At 35.5% G+C, this 25,646-nt stretch overlaps 4 protein-coding genes across 18 annotated transcripts; 2 read left to right on the top strand and 2 right to left on the bottom strand.

Annotated features, from left to right (window-relative positions):
• The first annotated feature begins 187 nt into the window (after window positions 1-187).
• Window positions 188-3,033, top strand: Fkbp39 (FK506-binding protein 39kD). Of its 2 annotated transcripts, XM_083081202.1 has the most exons (4): window positions 188-344; window positions 552-641; window positions 1,166-2,174; window positions 2,339-3,033. In XM_083081202.1, exons 1-4 carry the CDS (start codon window positions 335-337, stop codon window positions 2,421-2,423), a joined length of 1,194 nt encoding a protein of 397 aa, XP_082937328.1. In that variant the 5' UTR covers window positions 188-334; the 3' UTR covers window positions 2,424-3,033. The 2 variants fall into 2 exon arrangements, with proteins under 2 accessions (XP_082937328.1, XP_082937329.1); XM_083081203.1 differs by lacking the exons at window positions 188-344; window positions 552-641 and adding an exon at window positions 966-1,065.
• A 1,106-nt stretch (window positions 3,034-4,139) lies between these two features.
• LOC145961218 (uncharacterized) lies at window positions 4,140-9,852 on the bottom strand. Of its 8 annotated transcripts, none has more exons than XM_083081206.1 (6): window positions 9,735-9,852; window positions 9,308-9,529; window positions 6,623-6,882; window positions 6,176-6,471; window positions 5,527-6,104; window positions 4,140-5,384 (listed from the first exon to the last, which is right to left on the bottom strand). In XM_083081206.1, the coding sequence occupies exons 3-6, from the start codon at window positions 6,739-6,741 to the stop codon at window positions 5,103-5,105; spliced, it is 1,275 nt and encodes a 424-aa protein (XP_082937332.1). In that variant the 5' UTR covers window positions 6,742-6,882; window positions 9,308-9,529; window positions 9,735-9,852; the 3' UTR covers window positions 4,140-5,102. The 8 variants fall into 8 exon arrangements, with proteins under 8 accessions (XP_082937332.1, XP_082937334.1, XP_082937336.1 ...); XM_083081208.1 differs by having other exon boundaries at window positions 9,373-9,614; window positions 9,735-9,846; XM_083081210.1 differs by having other exon boundaries at window positions 4,140-5,381; window positions 9,308-9,614; window positions 9,735-9,846.
• A 436-nt stretch (window positions 9,853-10,288) lies between these two features.
• Window positions 10,289-21,093, top strand: Srp9 (signal recognition particle 9). 4 transcript variants are annotated; one of them, XR_014435730.1, is made up of 4 exons: window positions 10,289-10,506; window positions 11,105-11,173; window positions 11,273-11,504; window positions 20,671-21,093. XR_014435730.1 is itself a non-coding variant. In XM_083082402.1 (3 exons), the coding sequence occupies exons 1-3, from the start codon at window positions 10,435-10,437 to the stop codon at window positions 11,366-11,368; spliced, it is 237 nt and encodes a 78-aa protein (XP_082938528.1). In that variant the 5' UTR covers window positions 10,289-10,434; the 3' UTR covers window positions 11,369-11,590. The 4 variants fall into 4 exon arrangements, 1 of the variants encoding a protein (XP_082938528.1); XR_014435729.1 differs by lacking the exon at window positions 20,671-21,093 and adding an exon at window positions 11,777-12,437; XR_014435731.1 differs by lacking the exon at window positions 20,671-21,093 and adding an exon at window positions 11,883-12,437.
• Window positions 11,538-24,445, bottom strand: LOC145961874 (band 4.1-like protein 4). Of its 4 annotated transcripts, none has more exons than XM_083082398.1 (16): window positions 23,823-24,444; window positions 21,631-21,862; window positions 18,571-18,675; window positions 18,247-18,386; window positions 17,055-17,152; window positions 16,194-16,314; window positions 15,978-16,065; window positions 15,776-15,892; window positions 15,092-15,595; window positions 14,622-14,836; window positions 14,180-14,255; window positions 14,020-14,105; window positions 13,600-13,755; window positions 12,511-12,784; window positions 11,873-11,979; window positions 11,538-11,614 (listed from the first exon to the last, which is right to left on the bottom strand). In XM_083082398.1, exons 2-16 carry the CDS (start codon window positions 21,742-21,744, stop codon window positions 11,578-11,580), a joined length of 2,238 nt encoding a protein of 745 aa, XP_082938524.1. In that variant the 5' UTR covers window positions 21,745-21,862; window positions 23,823-24,444; the 3' UTR covers window positions 11,538-11,577. The 4 variants fall into 4 exon arrangements, with proteins under 4 accessions (XP_082938524.1, XP_082938523.1, XP_082938526.1 ...); XM_083082397.1 differs by having other exon boundaries at window positions 14,180-14,258; window positions 23,823-24,442; XM_083082400.1 differs by lacking the exon at window positions 15,776-15,892 and having other exon boundaries at window positions 14,180-14,258; window positions 23,823-24,445.
• Between the last annotated feature and the right edge of the window lie 1,201 nt (window positions 24,446-25,646).

Below are 25,646 nucleotides of genomic sequence, written 5' to 3' on the forward strand. Positions count from 1 at the left end.
CTAGGAATCTAACAAGGACCCTAGAACTTCTTCATCCGCTAACCAATCGATACGTCTTATACTCGGTGTGTCGACAGTACCTTATTCTTGTTACTCGTAGAATGCGCATGCGCATAAGTTCAAATTTGGCGCAAACTCTGTATTATTTGTATATATCACGTGACACGTGTCTATGATATTCGTTACTGTTCACGACTCTTCTGACTTTCGAGATTTGTTCGGTCGTGTTCTTGCAATCGTAACCGTCGAGGCGAACGCACGTGTACAAGTTTCCCTTTTCCATTTGATAAAGAGATCTATACGAACTCTATTATCTCATTATAATTATTACAATATGTTTTGGGGTAAGTTATTTCTATGTACTTTTGATAAAAATTTAATAAAAAGGTAAACGTTTAATGTAAAGATTCACGTGTTGCGGTAAAATATACGTTACAAGATGGCATCGCCACGTGTACTCCAAAAAAAAAAAAAAATTTTAAGTTGAAACGAGACTCAACGATCGCTTATATTAGTATGCTAATGAGATTTCATATCGTTCATTGTTACAGCATTGATATTAGAACCGTTCAAACGGTACACGCAATGTGTAAAAGATCCATTCCACATATCCATGGCATCTTTGGATACCTCATTAGCCCGTAAGTGTCGTTTATTTTAATACGTTTGAAGATTCTGGTTATTCTGACTGAAACTCGTTTTTTTCCACTTGAATATAATAATATTTGTACACGTGGAGTAACAATATCGCCATCCATACGCATATCATGCATATGTATATATCTAAACCTTCTTTAAAAAATTGTAGGTTAATTTTTAAGCAAAATTCAAAAATAACATTATTCGTAAATATATACATTTGTATTATATATATATGTAAATGGTGATTATATTACAAATGGCTCTCTGAAAATACTTAATCGATTAAGATATTAAGCTAAAGATAAAGATATTTCTTCATTAAGAAATAGATAAAGATATTTCTTCATCGGACCAAGATAAAGAAATCTGCCTTTCTATTTCTTCATCGGACCAAGATAAAGAAATCTGCCTTTCTTATCTTAAGTAATCTATCAAGTATACATGGGAGTTGTGTATTACAAATTATACAAATATATATTGTATGGAATGTTTATTTATGAAATTTTTATCTATTTTGTTATAGCTGATGATGAAGCAATACAGATAATGGTACATTATAACAAAAAAAACTTTCTGCTTTGCACTTTAATGAAGGACAAAATAAACCAAGTACCGCTTGATTTAAAATTCAAAAGAGGAACTGAAATAACCCTTTTCTCCAATGGTCAAGGTTATGTACATCTAACTGGATATATGATAACAGATCCTGATTCAAGTGAGTCTTCTGACAATAGTTGGAGTGATTCAGAAGAGGAAAGACAAGCAAAAGAAATAGCACGAAAATCATTTGACCGGTGTCAAAAGGATGTGATGAGGCTTAACAGAGCATACAAGAAAATGCAGAAAGCAAAGTTAAGCAAAGCTAAGCAAGAATCTGTTGATGAAAGCAATAATCAAGATGATGATGAATTTGTAGAAGAAGATTCGGATAACAATGAACATGAAGAAGTTGAAAATGATGATGATGATGATGATGAATATGATTCTGATTCTGATTCTGATGATGATGATGATGATGATGATGATGATGATGATGATGATGATGATGATGATGATGAGGAGGAGGAAAAACAAGAGCAAGAACATGAACAAAAAAAGCTAGTAAAATCTCAAAAACAGGAAAAAAAAATAGAAAATCAACAGCAAAAAAAGAAACATGATAAGCAAAATAAAATCAATGGAAAAGAAATTAAACAAGAACAGCAAAATACGAAACGAAAAAGGAAATTGGAGAATCAAGCGCAACAGAACAGTCCAAGTGAAGCAAAAAAGAGAATTATTGAGGGTGGTGTACAAGTGGAAGATCTAAAACTTGGTAGTGGTCCATCCGCAAAAAATGAAAAAGATGTTACAATTTATTATGTAGGTCGCTGTAAAATTGGAAAAGAAGATAGGAAAGTTGACGCGTGCACGCACGGAAAGGGTTACAAATTCCGCATCGGTAAAGGACAAGTAATAAAAGGATGGGATGTAGGGATTGTTGGAATGAAAGCTGGTGGAAAGCGTCGTCTCACAATACCTCCTAATATGGGGTATGTATATAGAATATTCGTTCTTATATTTTCCTCCTTTTCCTTTTATATTGTTATATTAATGATTTTATATAACGATTTATCTCTACAATTTTTTATCTCTGTATTTATGAAACTTGTATTATTTTGAGTGTTAATTTAACGGAGCAATGTTTCTCTTATAGGTACGGAACTAGAGGCTTTCCTCCTACAATCCCTCCTAATAGCACACTTACATTTGAGATCGAACTGAAAACCATTCATAATTAAATATTAAGTATCATAAATCTAAATATTTCTTACATATGATTCAAGATTTTTTAACTTGTGTTTGTATTTTCTTATTTGAAAAAATGTCCAAATTATTTTCACTTGAAACTCGACAAATACCTCTTATAGAAAAATGAATAAGACAAAAAAGGAATGATATATACGAATAAGACTGAGAAAGGGTTGAGAAGGTTTGTATAAAACGATTCATATCTATAATGAGCAGAGCCCGGATCTCGATGCCGTTTTCTCCACTCCAAATGCATACTAGCGGCCGAGCGCTGCGAAAAACAGTATCGTCTATGCCGCTCTAATGATGGTAGCAAAGAGGGCACCGTCGTGTAGAAAAAAAATATAATAATTATATTATTTTATATTTTATATATTATGTATAATATTAAATGAACATATTGTATATTAATATATATATATTATATGTATAATATATATATTTTTTATTCGACGGTGCCCTCTGTGCTACAATCATTAGACCGGCGTAGACGGCACCGCTTTTCGCGGTGCTCGACCGCTAGTATGCACTTGAAGTGAGGAAAAACGGTACCAAGATCCGAGCTCTGATAATGAGATTTAAATTTTATTTTAAACGAAACTGCGAATTGATTGTAATTTTTGTAATTTAGAATTTTTTTGAAACAAGACATTGCATGAATTGAATGATGTGAATTAAATTTATATAATTTTTTGAAATGAGACATTGTATAAATTGAATAATGTGAATTTTTTTATCATATGTGATTGGATTTTTTCAAGTTCTGGAGTATCTACATTTATTTAATATGAAGCATGAACAAAAAACTTTGTAAAAAAAAACTTTTTTATTTTGTAATAACATCGTGATATACATTCCTCGATTTCCAATTATGCGTTAATGTACTTTTTCATGTAGTTTAAGTAAAATATAAGTTTTGCATTGTATAACCTATTGTACTGGAAATAATTATATTAAAATAAACTTTGAAATAGCAAAATATACTAAGTCATTAAGTGATTTTCATATATAATTTATATTCGAAAATTCTCTAAATATCAGAAATATATGATATAGATAATTTTATATTTAATAAATTGAACCAAAATATCTTATACTTTGATTTTCTATATAATTTGCAGATGATTACTCAATTTTATTGATGTGGTTTAAAGCAATTTGTACATTTACAATTGCTATGTCGAGAGAATATATATTCAATAGCTACTTGGGAAAGTTTAGCAACTAAATATAAACATCAAAATAATCTGTATCAATTCATCAAATACATATATTTTAAATGAACAAATTTAATCGCTCTTCTTTACAGCATCTTGATTATCCTTCCACGATAAGGTACACGACCCATTTTTGCATTCTTTTATTAATTCCGGACATGGCTCGTCCCCCTTGGCCTCTTTTCCTTTATTCCTTAATTGCCACCATTTGATCAATAATGGTTGTATGAGAAATCTCCATATTATTAGAAATATAGGAACAGCAAAGCATGGTACGCACACCATTCTGTATGTGTGTATAACTTATTTTATAATCTAGAATTATACAAGCAGAAGCTTATTTTACTATTTTAAGAGAAAATAGAGACATATTCACCTTAGAATGATATTATACAACTATGCTATATTCTGATTACGATCAATCATTTCGTCTTTTTTTCCTTTTAATCTTTACGTACATACATCTTTCATTTCGAAAAGGATTCTTACCTCGGAGAACGGACAAAAATAATGCTATATCGAGTTTCCGCGGAACAATTGAGCGAATGTGAAAGAGATCGATACGAGCATAACCTGGACGAAATGGTAAATGTGTGCGATTTTGTATATCACCGACAATTGAATGTTCTTGATAAATGCAAATATATCAGTTTAAGTGCCAGATTGTCGGTTCACACTTTGTTTATCATCACTAATATATTTGTATTCGTGATACGAAGGTTATACGTTTCAATAGGTTTACACATACATATACGTCCTTTGACGTTTTTATTATGTTTTCACTGTCTCTTTGCTTGCAACGCCGCGCCGAGCGGACTAGTTGGACTAGTGTTAACTTGATGCACATGCGCGCAAAAATTATCAGCTACGTAGGGAACTTTGCAGTAAGAAAACACAGGTAGATTGGTAGATATAGATAGATATCGTCACGCAATTGTCTATCGAATACAGGATGTTTAAAGTACTGAGAATTCTTTTTATTCGATAATCAATTGTGTAATATTCTTGCTGAAAAGCTTCCATAGATATTAGTTTCTCTTTATCGCGCGATATCGATAGAATGATAACGTTACCACGCCTATATTTACTTAAACTTAGCACGATCGTAATGCTATACGATCTCTGATATTTAATTATACGTAAGGACATGGTCACAGCCATTCATTGCGAGATTATATCTCTCTATATATAAGGTACTGAAATAGATATGCATGTGAAACGAGAGTATTTGTATCGCAAAATGTCTGGTAAAAGGGCCATCCCAAAATATTTCGTAGAATATTCTAAATATTAAAATATATAATGTATCGCGCATTCAGATGACACCCGAGATTCACAGAACTTTCCAACTGGTCAGTTTTTAGTAAAGGAGAAATTTTAAGAGCATCGATCGCTGTGAATGATTCACATTTTTAAGAAGGAATGCATCCGGATAAGATAAATCTTTGACTCTTAAATGCTTCCAAACACTTTACGACCTCTCGTTATGCATAACGAGACGACAATGATGCTTAATATGAAGAAAATTAAGCCGACGAGAGTGGTGAGGACTCTGCACCATTGCCGTTTCCGTTTTGCTTTTGCGATTGTTCGAGTTAAACGCTCGGCACGCGTTACGTCGAGAGTGAAATCAAAGTCCTTTTCTAGGTCTTGAACGGCCAAGCGCTGATTCGAATCATTGGACGAAGCGATCGTTTCTTCGCTAGACGAGCCAATATCGCTGTAATCCAACTGCTGGAACATTGTACCTTCATATATAATGTGAATATATATACTTATAAATGTCAATTTACAACTAATTGGATAAGAAATTTGAAAAGGTCTTGTCTTCTTTTTACAAAGCAGTGGCGATCGAGCATCATTATGGAGTACTCACCGTTGAATATTTCGATTCGGTCGAGGTGAATCCATTTTGGCACCGCTTAGAATCTTTATCCGGTCCAAACGATAGTTTAGCGCAATCACTTCCAACTTTTTTGCCATCGAGGTAGTCAAGGACGTATGGACCACTGGACGCTTCGCAAGACTCCCTTTCTGCGTTTTCGCGTCTCGTTATTCTATCATTCTTAAGCAACAACGCGGATCGCACCGAGTTACTCTCATAGAAAGCACGAGACCCATATAATTCAGAATTAGCAGAATTGATTCTCGGCGGTACGTCCTTGATGTAACTCGGTGATACCGATAGATTATCGTCGTTGAAAGCCCAGGAAGGATAAACGTATTCGTATAAATTGTCATTCCTTGGACCGATCTCGAGGGAAACGATACGCGAGATATCGCGCAAAATATCTTCCGGTGCTACAGCAATGCCACCGTCTATCATAGAAGTGAGAGTTCGAGATAATTCGAGCAACACTTCGCGCGCTGAAGATCTCAGCGGTGATGACGCCGACGATGACGACGGCGGCGAATAGCTACACGTGCAACCACATACACGACAGGTATAGATACCTGTTGGAAGAAAAAGATACTGCCATGATGTTTCTGAAATTTGAGAGAAAGTAAAATCACCGCTCTCTGACCTTCATAATCGATATTTTCGGCCTGATGACACGCGACGAAAGGCCAAATGGGTTGCGGTACGCAAGCTGTCTCGCTCTCGTGAATCACGGCCAGACCACCGCACGACAGATCTCTCGTCGACGTTGACGCATAATAAGAGCACGAACCGACCGATAACAGCGGAGAGTGGCTCGAATAACCGGAGCTGATGGACGTTTTGTAACATCTCGCATTAACTCGCTGAGCTGTAGCTGCTGACTTGCCGCCTATGATGCCGCTTACGAATTTAGAGATCTCGCCCAAATCTGACCTTACCCTGAAAGATGATTTTATCGAGTATTTATAACGACGAAGAAGAGATAAAAACAAATGTAGAGAAACAGATGTAAAAAATCTCTCCATTATTTCTCGTCTCTTTACACTTATTTCAAAGACTCTAAGAATGATATTACGGCTCGGATTCCTACCATTCGATCCCATACGGCTCGATTGTAGGCGACACGGCGTAGGCGCGTCTTTCTGTACCATCGGAATTGATCCTAGAATCGCGCGGGATCGCCGCTCGAACGCCGGTACTCGAATGCATCCCCCGATGGCATTCGACGGCGTCCGATGACGCATAGGGTGCTACCGCATGTAGGTTCGTCCAAGGCCGGTAACCATCGTTGCATGCTCAAACAGCTGCGCTCTCGTCATCGATGAGTCTCGTAGCTTCTTCCTGAGAGCCCTGGAAACCATATGGGACAATATATATTTATATATTACTGTTTATTTATATTTATATATCGCGCGCGCCCTCAGATACGAATGCACGCGCATTCAACGGATGAGCAATGTTTCAAGGTCGCTTTCACATCCACATTACGTTCACGGCCGACGTAAAAAGCGCCTATTACGTTATTCGTCGGACATACTGGACGAATAAACATTAATGTAGGTCATTCTTTTCTTTTTTTTAATTTACATCGTCGATGAAACAATTTTTCATTTTTATTCGCGACGTTATCGGATACTCTTGTAAACGAGTTATTTCTTCTTTCAGTTTCTCAAATTTCGTCAACGAGGAATGTGTGCGAGAAAAAGAGAAAGTGGGTGCGCGCGCACGCACTTTCGAATTAGGTCAACTTGAATATTGAAAAATACCCTTTGTGTTTGTTATGTTCAATTCCGCTATATGTATATATACGTTACAATATTAAATTATCGACTCATTTTTAACTTGTTAAAATTACGACTTTTCGTTTTACGTCACTGGAACCAGTCAATCGTTAATTCATTTCTCTGGTATATTTTATATAAATATTACTTCGATACAACTGCAACATTACTAAACTTATATAATTATCTAGAATCCATGGATCGAGGTGCATACTGCGATATGAGAGAAAGAGAGAGAGCGTCGTACATTCCATCATCAATTGCCAACCGACTACTGCCAGCCAACTACTTTCACCTCGGCACAGCACGTTCGTCTCAATGTTTACATATTACACCGCGTACAGAATGACCGACCGACGTTATAAAAGCTCCGCATGAGGAAAGAGCGATCTTTCCACATAACTCGATCAGTGATCATGACCGCGATTGACATAATAATCCTCAGCAACATTTTGCATTCTCTGCGCGCGCTTATTTTTACAAATGAAAAAATGCTTGCTAAATTTATTCTCGACTCTTGGGTAATTTTTGATTCGGTATTGGCGCGCGATTATATTTGTGAATTCTAAATTAAAAACATGTCTACTTTTTTTTCCTTATACATTGCAGATTGTAATTTTAAGTTTATAAATCTTAAAGATCTTCTTTGAATCAAAAATTAATACCAAAGGGATTTAATTAATAAAAAAATTAATAATAAAAGGGATTTACTGATATGTACGGAAATTGCGAATGTGCACATTCTCTCGGTATCAGGCTGTTGACGAGCATTGCGGAAGAGAAATAAATATATTTGTGAATTTTAAATTAAAAACATATCCATTTTTTTGCTTTATACATTGCAGATTGTAATTTTAAGTTTATAAATCTTAAGAATTCGAATAAAAAATTAATACCAAAAGGATTTACTGATGTATATATACGGAAATTATGAATGTGCACATCTTCTCAGTATCGAGTTGTCGACGAGCATTGCGGAAGAGAAATATATACGTAATGAGACGTTTCTCTCTCTTCCTTGACAAGATGCGGAAATTATGTGTATATAGATATAAGCTAGATATTATACACGCAGCACGCACAACGTAACGAGCAACGAAACGAAATCGTGAAAAATATATTTAACTCATGGACTTTCACTCGCACTCATTCGGGCGTCGACGGAAAAGAATCGTCGTCAATCATCATTTACCGCTTTGTTTCGATCGAATGCTTCAAAGATTTATCATACTTATAATCGCTTTCACAGCAATAATATCTCTAATCGAGTAGATAATAAAACAAACCGTCGTTGTGTTTCGTCTCTCACGTATTTATATTTCGATTTGCAAGTATTTATGTTCGCGGGTCCTTTATTATTCGCGAAATTTAACGTTCAAAATCGATACTTTTGTTCGCGGGTGACATGGAATTTGCGATAGACCCAAAGAAAGAAGAAACGCGATGTCCATCGTGAATTGCAATGTTCCGCGATATTTCGGAGCAAAAATAATCGAAATTTATATTAGAAAAAATAAGAGAAATCCGTATCTCGAAAGGAATAAAGAGCAGAAACAAAACGACGACTTATACATGCCATTATTGATTAAATAATGTTTAGATTACAAAGAGATTTCTTAACTTGCGAATTGTATCGTTGTAAATAACAAATTAATATAATTATTAGACAAAAGATATCGCCTCGTTTTTATATAGAATATTATCCTCTCGGTGCAATTTAAAAAAAAATGTGCAATTAAATCGACGTTTCAAATACGCGGGAAAAAAAAGACTACGATAAGTAATTTTATATTCATCACATATCGCGCAACTATAGACACTTTCAATTTTATAATACAAGTTGACGTATACAAATGTCGCTAAAAATGATGCAAATGAGAGGCACTTTATATCTTTTCTATTTTTCTCTCTTTTCTTTTTTTAATATTTTCTCTCTCTCTTTCGCTTTTCTCGGTATTCAATTGTATTCACCTCGCGCGTGAGGAAGTACATACATGAACGGCAAACTTTCACACGTGTATCGTGTCGATCGCACATCCGCTGATGATGATGCACTCACGGCGATTGAAGAGAAACTGAGAGACTCCACTGGAGACGATCAGCTGCGCGATACGTGATACCGCGAGACGGTCTTCTCTCTTCTCATTTCGTGGGGGTCGTATATTATTTGTTGATTATCCCTCTCCTTTATCCTCCTTGTCGTCTACTTTTCCTTCCTAAATGTTTATTAAATACGTTTTTTCTCGTTGCACTTGTATTCCCAATCCACTTGTGATTGACTTTGCGCATTTTTCGCACGGCCTACTAATTAAATAACAATATAATACTCGAAAAATTTGATGGAAATCTCTCTTTTGTTTTAGACATAAAAAAAATGATGCATAAAAATATTTGAAAAGAAATAATTTGAAGCGATATTACCTATCTTTATTTTTAATACTCTCGCAAACTCTCCAAATTTCCGTTTTCCGAGTTAAACGAATTTATTTAATATTTCTATAATCGCATATACAGCTTGCGTATACGTATTTGAGAGAAATTTTTCCGTAGCATTTCTATAGTTTGCCAGACTGGTTATCGAATCGAGAATTTCTAGGGTTTTAAAAGCTTTTGCGATAAGAGCCAATCGATACCGGGAGCGTCCCGTTTGACCACGTTGCGATTGGCCACAGCCAATTATATCGATCTATGCCTAGGGTAACTAGCAACGATTGACCAATCAGAGAGTTCTATTTTGAATTGGCCAATTGGCGACATGGTTAATCGGGTGCCACCCATTTCAACCGAAGCTTGTCTCCAAATGGCCGCATTCAACAGTTGAGCAACATTACTAGATTTTCCGATGTAATTCGATGCTGATTGGTCGGACCTGAAACCAATCACGTTCGATTGCTACTTAGCGATCGAGTCCGCGGCCAATGAAATCAAATTATCCTTAGGATAATTTGACGCTCTATATGCACTGATATATCCATGACAATTTGACTTAACGTAAATCGTGAATGTCGTTTTATGAAACGTCAAAGTTTCACGTGTTTAAAATTATTAAAATATTGATTAGTGATCTTTGCACTTTTCTCGAATATAGACCTATTGCAACTCCTTTATTGTTGCGATAATAATGACATATTTGAGTTCATGGGAAGAATTCGAAAAAGGCGCAGAGAGGTTATATCTACAAGATCCGATAAACGTATGTGTTTTCTTACAAAGTCATATATTATCATGTATTATATTCATCATGTCATCGTTTCTAATACCTATTTTGTTACGCGATAGAATAATAACGCTGTAATTAGATTATTTAGGATTATTTTTGCAATTTGAGATTAATATAAGATGAAAAAAAATTCATGTAATTTGATAGCATGTTGGCGACTGATAATTTTTCGTTTTACTTTTTATAATATTACTGAATTTGTTGAATTTGTAATGAATTATTGCTTACTGCAAATTGCAAATTAAGGATTAACATAGAACAGAATTAATGTATAATGAATATCAAGGAAAGTAGATACAAGCAATTCTCTTTTTTAGAATGCTTTTATTATTAATTATGTATATTTGTTTTAATGTTCGAGATTATTCCTAAGCTATTCTTATTATTGATTGCATGTCTTGTAGTCAAATTGCAAATAAAAGAAGAAAAAGGAAGCAGTATAATGTGATACAATATCATATAGTACATGACGTATATATAATAAATTAAATCATTATGTACAAGTGTGAATAATATTATTGAATCAAATTGTCTGTATGGTACAGTAACTCTTTCTTTCGCCTTGTTTCAGACTCGGTATACAATGAAATATTGTCACAATAAAGGAATTTTATGTCTAAAGTTAACAGACAACCGACGGGTAAGCAGTTTCTACTATTCTACGAGATATAAGAATATAAGCTTAAATTTGTTAAGAACACAATATTGTATTAACACTAGCGATTAAAATTGCTTGCAGTGCCTTCAATATAAAACAGAAATAGCTCAAGACTTAAAAAAAATGGAAAAGTTTATAGGCAATCTCATGAGACATATGGCATCGAAAGATAGTTAAATAAGCAAGACTTGTGTACAGAAATGTGTTTATCATTGAGTGTTTATCAAAACATATTTTTATTTAACAAAGTTCTTCTCTCATCTCATAAGATTTAACAACTATCCAACAGCGGTCCATGTTAAATTTGTTTAAGGTATGAAAACTTTCTTAAATATACAACATATGATAAATGTAAAACTACTTTATTTCATATTAAAGTTTTGTGATTATATCGGATAATTTCGCTGCCTCCTTGTTAAAGTTCTGAAACAATTGAATTTATAAATTAAATAATTATAAAAATACTATACTTTGTACAGAGAACTTTTTCTTTACATGTAAAATATTAATTTTTTAAATTTATCTATATCGATTTGATATCTATCGAAAAATTATGTTATAATTATGTTGCGCCTAATTTATTAGATATTAATAAAGTCCAAATTTAAATCAAATGGAGATTTGATTTAAGAATCAAAGAGATATGATCAAATAAAAGAAAACCACAAAGCAAGCACTTACGATATAATAGGTTGAAGAACAGCATCCAAAGTAGTGTCAACAGAAGGATAGATTTCTTGATTTGAAGGCAGTTCATAGAGTACCTCTCCCCCTAATTGCATCTGTGTCTATACCAAACAAAACTAATTTATTAATTTGAATTTCTAGAAAATAATGTCATTCCACAGATAATTTTGTAAAATAAAGCTATATGTCTAGTACACATATGAAAATTGTGCTGTTGAAAAGGATATGCACAATTATCTAATATATAATAATATACATATATCATAAGAATTTTATAATGCAATGCAAAATTTGTACAAAATTTGCAAAAGATGAGAGTGTGTCTCTAAAACCATGCACTTGTTTGTAGAAATGTTTAATGTTTTTTTTTTCTTTCACAAGATCATTTATAAGACACGTAATATGAGTGAAAAAATCTTTCGTAACAATTAATATTAAAAGTTTTTGTTTTAAGAGTAACAAATATAAATCACATAAAATAATTTGTGCTTATTCTTTTCTTGATAAGCATAAATATACATATGACTATACACATATGAATAAAATTTACATTGTTTGACGACTGGCTACTTTAAAACAGATACATAAACAAATATGATATGATGCATAAAAGAATAGATTAGAATACGTACTATGTGAATAGGTTTATTGCTGTCTGCAGAACTTGAGCGGCAACTTGAAAAATCCTGCGGTGTGCTCTCGCCGAGTCCACTGTCCGTATTATTACTTATTGACACTCTGTTGTTACGTGTATAATAAAAATCCTTCTTGGTGTTACATTCGTTTCGAACTCCGGGAGATTTTGCTTCGATTCGATTGGATGTTGCAGACAGCAAATTATAAGCACTTCCATCACGATTATGCCGCACGATTCTTCTTTCTCTTTTGCCAATAGGTCCGATAGTTCTGAAAGGGAATCCTTGACAGTCTGTCTCCTCGTTTTAACTTGGTCGTTTTCGTCTAGTCGTTTTAACAATTACCAGATCCATCGTAGACTCGACTTTTTCAAATCGATACGTCTTTTTTTTCTTTTTTTTAGTACATACAATTAATACACATATTGGCTGTTCTTACGCGTGTATGAAATTTACATGTACACAAATTCAAAATTCCACTAATCCATTTGTTTCTTTGTAAATCGCATTGTAGCACATTTTAAAGCGTAATTTTTCGAAAATTTAAAGAGACACAATGTAGAAAAATACACAAAATGCGCCTGGGACATGTAGGGAATCGAATGGGATCGAGGAATGTCATAAGAAAGACTCGGAGCATAAAGTGTTCTGAATCTTGAATGTTGACATTGTCAATCCTCCCAGATACCAATATTTATTACACAAATACATGGCGCATACCATATATAATATATACCATATATGAATGAGAAATAAAACACACACACGAATAATTATTACGACCCCAGAATGAAAGGCACGCATCGCCTTTGAAATTCCATGGAACAGCCAGAAGCGAATGAGTGCCAGCTAGGATGTAAAAATAAACAAGTGCGACAAGCAGTTAATTTTACTTATTTATTAAAGATTTATCATGCTTTAAATAAATAATAGGGGCATGCTTAAAGTAGATGATATACACATGCTCGAAATAAATACATGCAAAAAGAAATCGGAGATAACTAAACAATGACTACGGATCCCGTCTCATCCTCCATTTGCGGAGGATGGTTGTGGAGGTTGCAGGCCGTCTTGAGATCATCGTACCTAGGTAGGGACGATGAATCGGTGTCGTCCAATCGAGAATTGTTAGATTGTAAGGGAGATTGTTGTACAGATTGCGACTGTACTACTGTGTAGGATATCTCTCGACGTTGCTGCTCACTCATCCCACTAGTATCGACTAGGCCAAATTCCAAGTGTCTACAAAAAAAGTATAATATACACATTTTTAATATCCTCTCTTTGCATAGCATAATTATTAATTAATTTATTAAAGTAGAAAGAAATGGAATAGCAAGAGTATAATTTGTTTAACAAACTCAAATTGCAGTTTGTATTCAGTGTAGAAAAAAAATCCCTAAATTGTTTTGCATTCTGTTTTACACTGTATCAAATATATTGTGAAATTATAATTATAGTAGCATTCATAACATCTTATGTATGTATGTATGTATGTATGTATACTTTCTAAGTTCATCCGGCAGTGACTGTTTTTGGGAAGGACTTCGATGTCTGCTCCTATGTCTTCTTCTAGGCTCTGTATGACTTACCTATAACATATTGGTTGAAAGTCAAATATTATAAACAAAATAATTTCAAATTCGAAAAGAGACCTAATACTTACGATAGCTTTTTGCACGCCTTCTCCTTTTCGTTTCTGTGCTTCTCTCCATTGTGGCTCCGAATCTACCAATTCGTGTCTGCTACGGAAAATAGCATATTAGATTGAATTAATATTTTTCGACATCCGTGTTGTTATATCGCAAAGCATATAAGAATAATCATATAATAGGGATTAATTATTGCAAAAGAGAAAAGTTTTATCTGTGAAGAAATGTATGCAAAATAAGTAAATTCCATGTTTAAGAAGGTTGATGAACTCTATTGTTGATGGAAACAGGAAGACTCATTATCATTAAAGTGCTTTAATTATACCCTGATGCTTATAAGAGATCTTGATTTGAGTTTATCAAGGTACTATACTTACGAGAAACAATTATGAGAACGAGATATTATCGCGATGAGAGCGAACGTAACGCGATGTATCTAAGAGTGGTTGAAGATACCTAGAGGAACGGGAATTCCTGTGTTTTCTACGATGTTTCCGATGGCCGGATCTTGTGTCTGAACATCTCGAGAGTTCAGATTCGCAGTCGGAATGTCTGCTGTGTCGACGATGACTATGACTATGACTTCGTCTACGGTGACCACCGCGACTATGACTATCCCCTGAGCTTTGACTTTCTACCGAACTGCTGCGACGTTGAAGTCGACTTAAGAGCTACATTATAAGAAATGATAAATTATTTTAGTAGATTATTCAATGTGTGCATGTTTAGAAATTTTGTAATATAGTATATGTATAGTACAAGAAATACACTTGATCCATCAATGTCAGAGTTAAACGTTTCTTTTTATATATTACAACTATACGTATACATGCTCACATATTTCTATACACGTGAGTGACATTGCGATCAACTCTGCGATTAAGCATAATCAATGGAATACAAGCAAATATAATACGTCAACTAACTGCCGGTGCCGTTCCTGCGGAGCGAACGGAGCGAGGACTAGACGAAGTGTAAAGACCACGGGGCTGACTCTGCGTCCACGGTGCACTTCTCGTGCTTCTCGGACTCGAGGTATTCATCTGTCTTTGCGTATTGCACGGAACATTACCGCCGGATGAATTGCAACCTGGATTCGTGATTACGGTAACCGGTGTTTCGATGAATGAACCAACCATTTCTTGACCTTCGACAACTCGTCTTTGTGCTCTCCGACTGGGAGTTCTTTGAAACGGCGGTGGATTTCGCCTAATAGCTGTATGTTTTTCCAAAGTGGACGGAGGACTGTATGAATGAAATCGAGAATATGGACTCAGAGGTGGTGGACCGGTTGCCATTAATCGAAAAAAAGCTTGATGCTCCAAGCAACATTTCCAAAGATGACGGCAGGCCCCTTTCGATGGTGTTTCGAAACCGTGTGTTCTCTCTTCGGAATTTTTTTCGCTCACCCTTAGCATAAAGTATCTACCCTGAAAGTTTGTGTAATTTTTGACTGATTTTTTTATGGAAAAATGGTTAACGAGTTTGTATTACATTCTTAAGCGTTTTACTATATTTTCATAATTTAAATGAGATTCTAAAAATTTATACTAAATTTTTAAAAAAATTTTTTTAAAAAACCAGTAACAACATTGTAACAAATTATATACCTTATAATAGATTTTATTAATTCGAGGCCAATAGTAATTTCCTACTTTGGTTTTATTACGTAAAAGTATTATTCCGCTCGGTGTTAGACCCAAAAAATATTCCACACTATCCTCGCCCTATGAACGAAAATTGTATGTTTTTACGAGATTAATACTAGTGTGTGATTGCGAATGCATTAATTTTATCAATACATTTACGTACCAACACAGGATGTAAATCTACCCCATACATTTCCAACCATTTGACTTTATCCAGGTAATTTAATTCTGCCGCCGAGGGTAATTGTCCTCTGAAAGAAAAAAAAAAAACATAATTATGTGTTTTATTTAAGTCACTTTAATATTTCCAAAACATTTTATATTGATTAAATCTCTCTTTTTGCGCAATTAATAAACGTTACGATATGCAATGACATACATGAGAGTTTTATGGATTTCTACTATACGATTCTCCAGTTCCGTAGTTTGATTGGCGAGGAACCGAAATTCCGTGACATATCCAGGCGAATGTCGTCTAGGATCATAATCACCCAGTTCCGCTAAAAGAATAGAAAATTATTGCGGGATGGATAAAAAAATAATTATTTATGTATGGAAATTTATATATAGTATTTTTCTATTGTTTTTGCTTTTTCCATTTTCCTCCTCAATTTTCTTATATCGATTTAGGTTTTGTCCATATTCAAATTAACAATAGATTTTTAAAAAGAATTATGTTATCATTATGAAAAATATACATATAGTTATAAAAAATAATAAAAATATTGTAAAATGCATAATTTGATTCTGTTACAATGTTTGCTGCGAGTGAAAGAGAAATATTCTCTTCAATGGGTTTTTTTACTCCATTGCGTCTGTCCTTTTCCGTATACTGTGCTCCTTTCGCAATATACGCGTATTATCGTTGAATAGGAAGAAAGGATATTCATTTCGTCTCTTTTGACTGCGATGAGATGCAAACACGAGCGTATTTTAGTTTGCCTTTCCTTTTTTTTATCTGTACGACTTTGAATCTCCCCATCAGATAACTAACGCGTAGACCATCCGTCCATGTTTGTTCGCGTTTACTTACATCTTGCTACATACATACATACAAAGTGCATATGTAAACAAGTTTGGTATTCACTGTATTCCCTACGAATGGTCTTTTCTCTCGCAAGATTTTTTTAAATACTTTATCCGTTCTCTTCATAAGATGAATCAGACAATATTTAAGCGCACAGGAAGTAATGCGTCGTGATGGATTTGCGTTTTTTCTTCAATATAAAAAATATCTTACATTGAACAACATAGGCTCCTAATTCCGCAGCTAAATCAAAGGATACGGGCAGTCTTCCTTGCAGAATGTCTTGCTTGATTTGTAGGAAAAACTGGTATCTGCAAAACAAGTTAGAAACGATGTAGAGTTTTATCATAATAACAATCTTGAAATTTTTTATCAGGTAGAATCGAGTATAAATATATACCGGAAGGTATATGAAACGGAAATATAATTTTTTTAAAATCCTTTTGATCGTTTTTCATTGTGGAAAAATGTGAGAATTTAACATTAAGATTGAATTAAACAGCAACGCGCACGAGATAACGCCGCGAGAGCTGACACAAGACACGCGTACGTACGCATGTATGCATGTACGCCGGGCGCGTTTCAACAAATTCGACGCACGTGGAATTCTCGTGCGTCCGCAACGTAACGTCCCTGGAATTTCCTAGAATTTCGAAGACACCAAGCGTGAAAGAATCGTTCACACAAGAGCGTGACATTGAATAAATATTATCCGCGTCATATCCACATATCGTACGCGTTCAAACACATTTTCAATCCTTTCCTTTCGTTACTTTTAAAAGTTTGAAATATAGAAATAAACAATTGAAATTTTATTTTAAAAAAATATAAAAATGTTTATTAGTCAATTTTAAGTCTCCTGTCTCCTGATCATAGTCACGTTGATTTATTATGATGTCAGAAGCGGATAATTATACGAATCCATTTCTTGGGAAATGGATTAAAATAAATTGTTTCTTATAATATGAATGGGAGTAAAATATACTGAAAATTTCTTTTTTATTATCTTATATTCATAAGCGCATGTATAATTCAATAAATCCATGTATCCTATATTTTTAGCGAAAATAGATTTCATGACGATTGATCAAGATTTACATTTGTTGATTCACAAATTGAAAAGAAACAATTTTAATAATATAATAATGTAATTTACCAATCTATTCCATCGAACGCGAATAGTAGCACACTTAAAAATAATTTATTTCAACGTATTTCGGAGGAAAAACATTTTCACGCCGTAATTAAATGTGAAATTAAAAGACCAAAGATTTTAACGACGAGTTTGACAGAAATGATATATATAAATTACGAATAATTCCGTGAGAAATTTTGAAAAAATTGTATATTCAAAATATATATTATATAAGCGTGAATGTTATTGAATAAAGATAAAGGGATATACCTGGTAATCTCTTCAATGAGTTTACACGGATCTGCCGCGTAGAATTTAACACCAAAGTAGAGAGTGTGCACATCCGATCCAGGATCTCCTTTATGAATCTTCAATTGTTTACCGAGCTTTTTGCTTTGATCGAGCCATTGCTAGAAAAGAAAAACGCGCGCATGTATTACAATTATTTGTAACAATTTATTAATTTTTAAGTCTAAACAATTTTTTAATAATTATGCGCACTAAAATTTGATACCGTTCTTTGATATTAAATTATATAATTATCAAGAGCGAAATTTGTTATACAAAATGTGGGTTAAATAGATTATATCCTACCGTTTGATTTCCGTGATCAAGATAGCGCAATCCAAAATAAGAAGTTTCCAGCAAGTTTAGATGCTTGAATACTCTATCCAACAATTCTTGACCTAGGTTCGAGCTCTGGAAAACGTACATGTATTTATTATACCGGAATTGAACGCGTATCTAGAGCGTATAAATAAATTTTCTTCGATTTTCTACATTTGCGAGAAGCATGAATATACTAAGTATACCGTGGTGAACCGGCGAGATTGAAATCGAGAGGGACGGTTTCCCACTGGTGTTGCGAACCGTGACGCGTTGTTTATTCCCCTGAGAGAAACTAACGGAATCTTTAGGTAAATGCTTATATCGTTAAATTTCATACGCGTGTTATTATCTTTCCCTGTTTGCGATTTACTCGCATTATCGATATAGTGGACAAGAAGAAAAAAATGTAACGCTAATATTTTGCAGAGTCAAACTAATTTATCTCCTTGATTCATACACGATACGAAACTAGGGATTACTTCATAGTGAGACCGATAAAACTTGCACCGGACCGGAGAATAAATGAAAGGAAGCGCGAAATATGCGCAATGTAACGAAAGACACTTAAAATCTTTAAAAACAGCAAGAAGTTGTCGAAGGAAGATGAAAAAGTGAAGGAAGAAAAGAAAGAGAAGAGAGAATGAAAGACCTCGCCCTTTTTCTTTCGCCTAAGGCCTAGGAGAGTCGAGTATAGGTTCAGGAGATGGGTAATCATCTCCAACTTGCGTGTTCCGAACGATCCTTCCCTTTTATTGTTCGCTTTTTTCTCCCTCTTTCCTTTTTCCATCGGTTATTCAGATGATTTCTTTCATTTTTCATACATGGTGTAATTTAAACATTTATTTAGGTATTCTAATCTTTCCTGTCTATAGCTCGTTGTGGGAATCCAAGTATCGTAGCGTGATCTGATTCTCGTAAGGTAGCTTTAGAGAGAGAAATTCGAGTATCGTTGACTGGGCCATTAATGTAAAGTTTGACGTTCATTATTAGACATGCAGAAATACAGCACAGATAAAAAATGTACAAGTTAAAAAAATGCGGAAAATGTCGATTCGACGATAGAGGAAAATGTGCGAAAATATTTTCCTTTTAGTGAAAAGTAAAAATGTCCTTGGCTAATGGATACGAAGAAAGACGAGAGAATAATCGGCGAGCTTCGCGGCGGCAACTAGCCGATATTGCTGCTTCATATTTTATCGGAGATTCGTTGTTGCCTCTAGGTATCGTGACTAGGTATGGTAACATCAATGAAAAGTAGAAGCAACGCGAAAAAAAGAAAGACTTTGGCGAGTATCGCCCGCGGCGGATGCTGAGCGCCATTTGTGTAATTGGACGTCAAGCGAGGAAGAGGTAATCAGAGGTAATCAGAGAGGTACGAAGCGGAAATTCAAAAAATTCGAATGCCAACGAGCAGCTTGTCCTTCTTCAGCTTTCGCGTTTTTACTTTCGCTTTACAAACTTTTGCTCGCTCGCCGATTAATGCCTCGATGAATCGAGATTTTGCCGAGATTACAAGTAAAATGACGCACGTGCAATATTGACAATTCGTATCGCATATGTTGTATATATATTATACATCCGGCAAATGTGCATGAGATGTTTGGACTCGCTTTTTTCCCAAACGATAATCGTGCGATCGGTGTTGATTGTTAAACTATTGTCCGTGCGCGGACAGATTGATGCTTTGCGCCAATTCTATGTATTAAAATTGGCGTTGCGAAATAAAGTGACGTACAAAAGATGTAGATATATCGGAGAGATTCTACTGGGAAAGAGTTACTCGTTTATCCGGTTGCGCTATCTCGACGCATAGTCATTCTTTCGCGCTGTTACGCTGCAATTACGAGAGACTGGTTCTACGACTGGCGGTATAAATCTGAGAAAATACGGATTTCGATACCGTGGTGGCGAGATATTGCCTACAACTATCGCACTTGTAGTCATCAACGATCATTTCTTTCCTCGCGTTTCTCGACTCTACCTTTAATATTATGTACAAAGATTTTTTTTCTTGTGCATTATGTTTGATTCCATTCCCAGGGCATATTAGAGTTCTTGATTACCGCTTACAAATTTTTCTTTCAGAGTAAATATTGCGTAAAAGTTACCGCCACTTTTTCTATCGAAAGTACTTGTCAAAACAGATGTAACAACCTCTATACATTGTCGACTAGTAATGTTGGAATAAAAAAATGACGAAAGAGAGAGAGAGAGAGACGGAGCAATAAAGAAGAAGAGAAAAGGAGGAAGAGAAAGCGAGAATGCGAATTTCCTTCTTCGCATATACATAATCTCGTGTTTAACGCTCGACTGAATTTCGACTCGCATAGAGACTTGGGTTGTACGTATAGAGACACATACAATGAAGGATTACACGCGCTTATACAGGTTCGGAATGTTAATCGACAAAATGAGTCGGACGATGAGGGAAGCGGAGAGGATGGAGAAAGAGAGCGCGCAACGCGAGAGTGATTCCGAGAGGAAGAAAAAAAAAAGGAAAGAAAAGAACGAGTAGGTAGGTTGCGAAAAGACGCGGGAATTAGTGTGCTGGCTTGGCCATCGGCGATGCGGAGGAGGTAAGGCGAGGCGGCGTTGTCTACGGTGGCCCACCGCCAATTTTGGCATATCGTCTAATAACAGAGAAGAAGACCAAAGGAATTCCCCGGGTGTACCCCCTCTGAGAGATATGTACGCGCCTTCTCTTCTTCCTGCGCGAAGCCGCACAGTCGACCATAACCCACCGTAGCCGCCGGGCACGATATGTAGTCCGGTACCGAAACGACCATCTAGAAACGAGCTGGGAAAGAAAATGCTATTAATCCGCCAAATTATAACTTGGCTAATATGAATTACGGTAGGATACGACGCCAATTTCTAGTCGATTGGAGCGGTTTTGCTCCAGAGTGACTCTTCGTTTTCTCGTTTATTTCACAGAGCTTGGAAAGATGAGATTGTAAAGGCGAGAGAGAGAGGAACCCGATGGATTTGGCGTTGATTGAAAATAAAGTCCCTCATGTTCCTGGATGGGAGGCTAGCCAAACTTACCAAGACGTCCTGCAACAATTCGTGCTCGTCCAGAAGTATCACTTTGCAGTGCAAAAGACGAGGCCTGTTGCTCCTGGTCGGCCTGAGTCCAGGGCATAGCCACTCCACCACCATCGCTTTCCTCCTTCCTCGATCCCTTTGTATCCCTTTTGCCTGGCTCGCGCGCTTTATCCGCTCGTTGCGTTTGCGCTCATCCTGAGATTACGTATCGTCGCAACGTTCTTGTCGAAAGCTGCGAAAAATTATCAGGTTATCGTGCGATTCTCTTTATTCCTCGTCACCGCTGTTGCTAATAAAAGTGTTTACGACGAGCCTTTGAGTCGAGAAAGCATTTTCGATCGACGGAAAAGTTTCCCCCTTTATTTTCTCGAGAAAGAATTTTCGAAATAAACTCTCTCATCAAAATTGCGACCGCGAGTCTAGAGTCCCGAAATGATTTTCCGCGTGACGTTAATTCCATGACAGGTGAGGAATATCAAACTGTCATAAATATGTATAGCGGTAATCGACTTGCTTGGTATCCGCTCCTACCGTTACTTTATAGTTCCTGCTTGTGAATCGAACAATCTGTAATAGACGTAAGGTGAGCAGCTAGTCACACAGCGGCAGGTCTGATTTATAACTTTTGTCGCGTACGCATTAATTATAGCTGAATCCAAAAATGCTCTATAGTTGTCATACGTTACAAGACACGCCTGTAGATACGGCTGTATCTTTTGTAGAGAAGATAATAATTTTGAATCGGAAAAATAGAAATAATTCCAATTAAAATTTTGGCAAACTTGGCTCCGTCAAGTTTGTCGTTGCATCTCGTTGACGGAAGAAATATTCTCATCGCGCGGAGAAGAATCTCTCGAATCGCGTGCGTAGTTTTATTCGCGTTATCGTTGGGATATATTCGCAAACGTAGCATCGCCGCCAGACAGAGTGAGAATTCAAGTACACCTTTTGTCCTCGCGTATGCGTCGCTTGAGAAAAATGTCTGTACAATGTCTGTGGCCCAAGTGGCGAATGCCATTGAACTCGGAGAACGAGCGGGAGTAGCGTAGTCCGCGTGTGGAACAGGTTTCGAATCCAGAATCTCAATTGCATTTGACATAGAAAAAGTAATAGAGGAACCGATTAGCGCCGATTGGCAATTTATTTACGACTTTAACGGGAACACGTTTCTCCGACGAGAGAAAAAAGAAAGGAAAAGAGCCAACGTTCTCCGAGCGATTCGACACGACGATATCGTTTCGCGTTCGCTGTCGTGAAAAAAAAAGATTCCAACTTTCGATACATTGATACGATCGATGAAATACTGGTGCGATTATCACGATCGTCGATGTATGTCTTTCTTATCTTTTCCGACACGGTCTTATCATCTCGCATCTTTTCTTTTAACATTTTTATTTAATTTTTATTTAATTTAATTTATTTTTATTTAATTTTATTTATTTTTATTTAATTTTTATTTTATTTAATTTATTTTTATTTAATTTTTATTTAATTTTATTTATTTTTATTTAATTTATTTTTATTTAATTTTTATTTAATTTTATTTATTTAATTTTTATTTAATTTTATTTATTTTTATTTAATTTTTTTATTAAATTTATTATGACTGCCACGAACGCGGACATTCGCATAGGAATTTGCACATTATTATTTATCGTCTTTACATCGTAAAGATGTAGAATCCAAGAATAGAAATATAGTCGAATGATTCCTTTTTTTGCGCGATATTACATAAAGTGTGCAAATATATGCATGGAATCTGAAAATTGCGTATTTTCGTTTTTCTTTTGCTCACACTTGAAAGAAAGATAGCGATAATAAATGTCAAAATAGCGATCCAATTGAAATTAAACCGAGAGAAACGAGTTAGATATCTATTGACTTGACAGTTTTATCGTTTTATCTGTAATGTTGAAGCGGAGCAAACGTTTTGTAATAACATTCATGTGTGAATATAAATATAAATATATACATGTATTACGTTATAATTTCGTAATTTACAAAATGTTTAGTTTTTAATGAGATTCGCTTTCATTTTTAATATACTACAATAACGAGCTTACACGCGTATGAAAACCAACTTGAAAATATTCCCATTTATTCTGACTTACGACGATAAAATAAAGTAAAATCAATGAATAATTATAGCGTTACAAGAGAGAATTAAAAAAAAATTCTTGCATCGTACGTACCTGCGTTACGATTTACGCTCCGAATTCTCGCGACCTCGACAGTTGTTCGGGACTTCCGGCACTTTTCGACACTTTCGACACTTGCGGCACTTCCGGGAGCAAAATTCAGAATTCGGACCGATATACCGTCTCGTATATCTCGTCCAACTTTGTTAAAGTATGCAACGCGCTTGTTGTCATTCGCGGAGACGACCGGCGTGCCTGTTCCGTCTTTACGTTTCACTCCGTAGTACGCGTGCATGTGAGGTATTCCAAGCGAGGTCGACCGAGTTCGCTGTCGCGCGTGTACCGATACATGTCAGATATTTTATCGATGACGATCGGATATCATATCGGAGTCCAGATAGACTCGCTCCGAAGCTACAATGCCCGAATTATATAGCCGTGACGCGCACTCGAGCGATCGTAACGATTGCGAAGACGTGGAGGGACGTTTACGACTGACAGTTTCAAAGATTTCAACGCGCGGACGACGCGAGTTTTCAACTTGCATTGGCGCGACCCGACAGACACGACGCGGGACGAGACGAGGCGAGACGCGAGACTAAGCGAGGCGAGGCGAGGCGAGGTGAGATAAGGTAGGAGGTAGGATGAGGTGGGATAGGGAGAGGGGGGGATGAAGCGAGGCGAGTCGAACCGAACCGAAGCAAGTCGAAGCGAGGCGAGACATGGACGCGGAAAATACATAGAGGGCATTAACTGCAGAAATGAGCCCTCTTATGGCGTTTTCGAGTGATCGGGTTTGACCCGACCCGGGGTAATTTACTAGACGTTATTGACCAATCACAGCCATTCTTCTGAAGAATGGAACCATACATTCTTCAGAAGAATGACTGTGATTGGTCAATAACGTCTAGTAAATTACCCCGGGTCGGGTCAAACCCGACCACTCGAAAACGCCATTAGAGATTGATGCATTGACCTTGTTCGGCTTGGTTTGGAGTTCCGTCAAGTTGGTTCAATAAAGTTAACTTTTTAATCATTTTTTTTTCCATTTTAATCGATTGTCGGATATTTAAATATCAATGGTTAGTCAAAAAAAATGTTTAAAAAGTCAGTTTTATTGGGTCGACTTTACAGAGGTTTGGCTAATATAAACTTGTGATTGGTGGATCCCATATGCATCAAGTTGGTACCTTCTCATCGCAAAATCTTTTATCTTTTACATACACTCTGTCTATGTATTTTATATGTTTATGGTTTGTGACAATTTAAGATACTTTGTGTAGCGATCGTGCCGGATAAGAGGAGAAAAAAGAGTGAAAAAAGATAAAAAGAGATGTAACGAGGTACCGAATCAAGACATATATCATCTAAATACAATCTTTTATCCCGCGAATAAAAATTACGTCAAATCAAGTCACTTTTTCAACGTATTTTATCGATTCGCGATAATAAGGAAAATTACTTTTTGAGATATCGAGCAATTAACATCGACTGATATTTTATCGATTTGGTTTATAAATAATTTAAATTAAAGGATTTTAACATAAATAATCTCGAGCAACGATGATCGAATTATATTTAAAATTTATCCAAACAAACTAGCATAATCATACAATGCATACATATCGATATACGATTTTCTACTATAAACCGATTGATTGATTGATTTCTCTGCATATGTGCTTTATATGGCTATGTAAATTTTTCTAAAAAGCGTTTTTTAAACGTGAAAAAAAAGTTTGAACAAACAAATTCACATTTCAAATATGGATGCTCTCGGAAAAAAACTATGCGAAATCTAGTAACTTTTCGCGCCATATTGGCGGCCATTACGGAATTATATATATATTGTATTATATATGTATATATTTTGCGTAG

The sequence above is a fragment of the Camponotus vicinus genome, unplaced genomic scaffold (assembly GCF_025532165.1).
Source record: "Camponotus vicinus isolate PSW18456_S1 unplaced genomic scaffold, iyCamVici1.0 SCAF_11, whole genome shotgun sequence".
NCBI classification, from domain to species: domain Eukaryota; kingdom Metazoa; phylum Arthropoda; class Insecta; order Hymenoptera; family Formicidae; genus Camponotus; species Camponotus vicinus.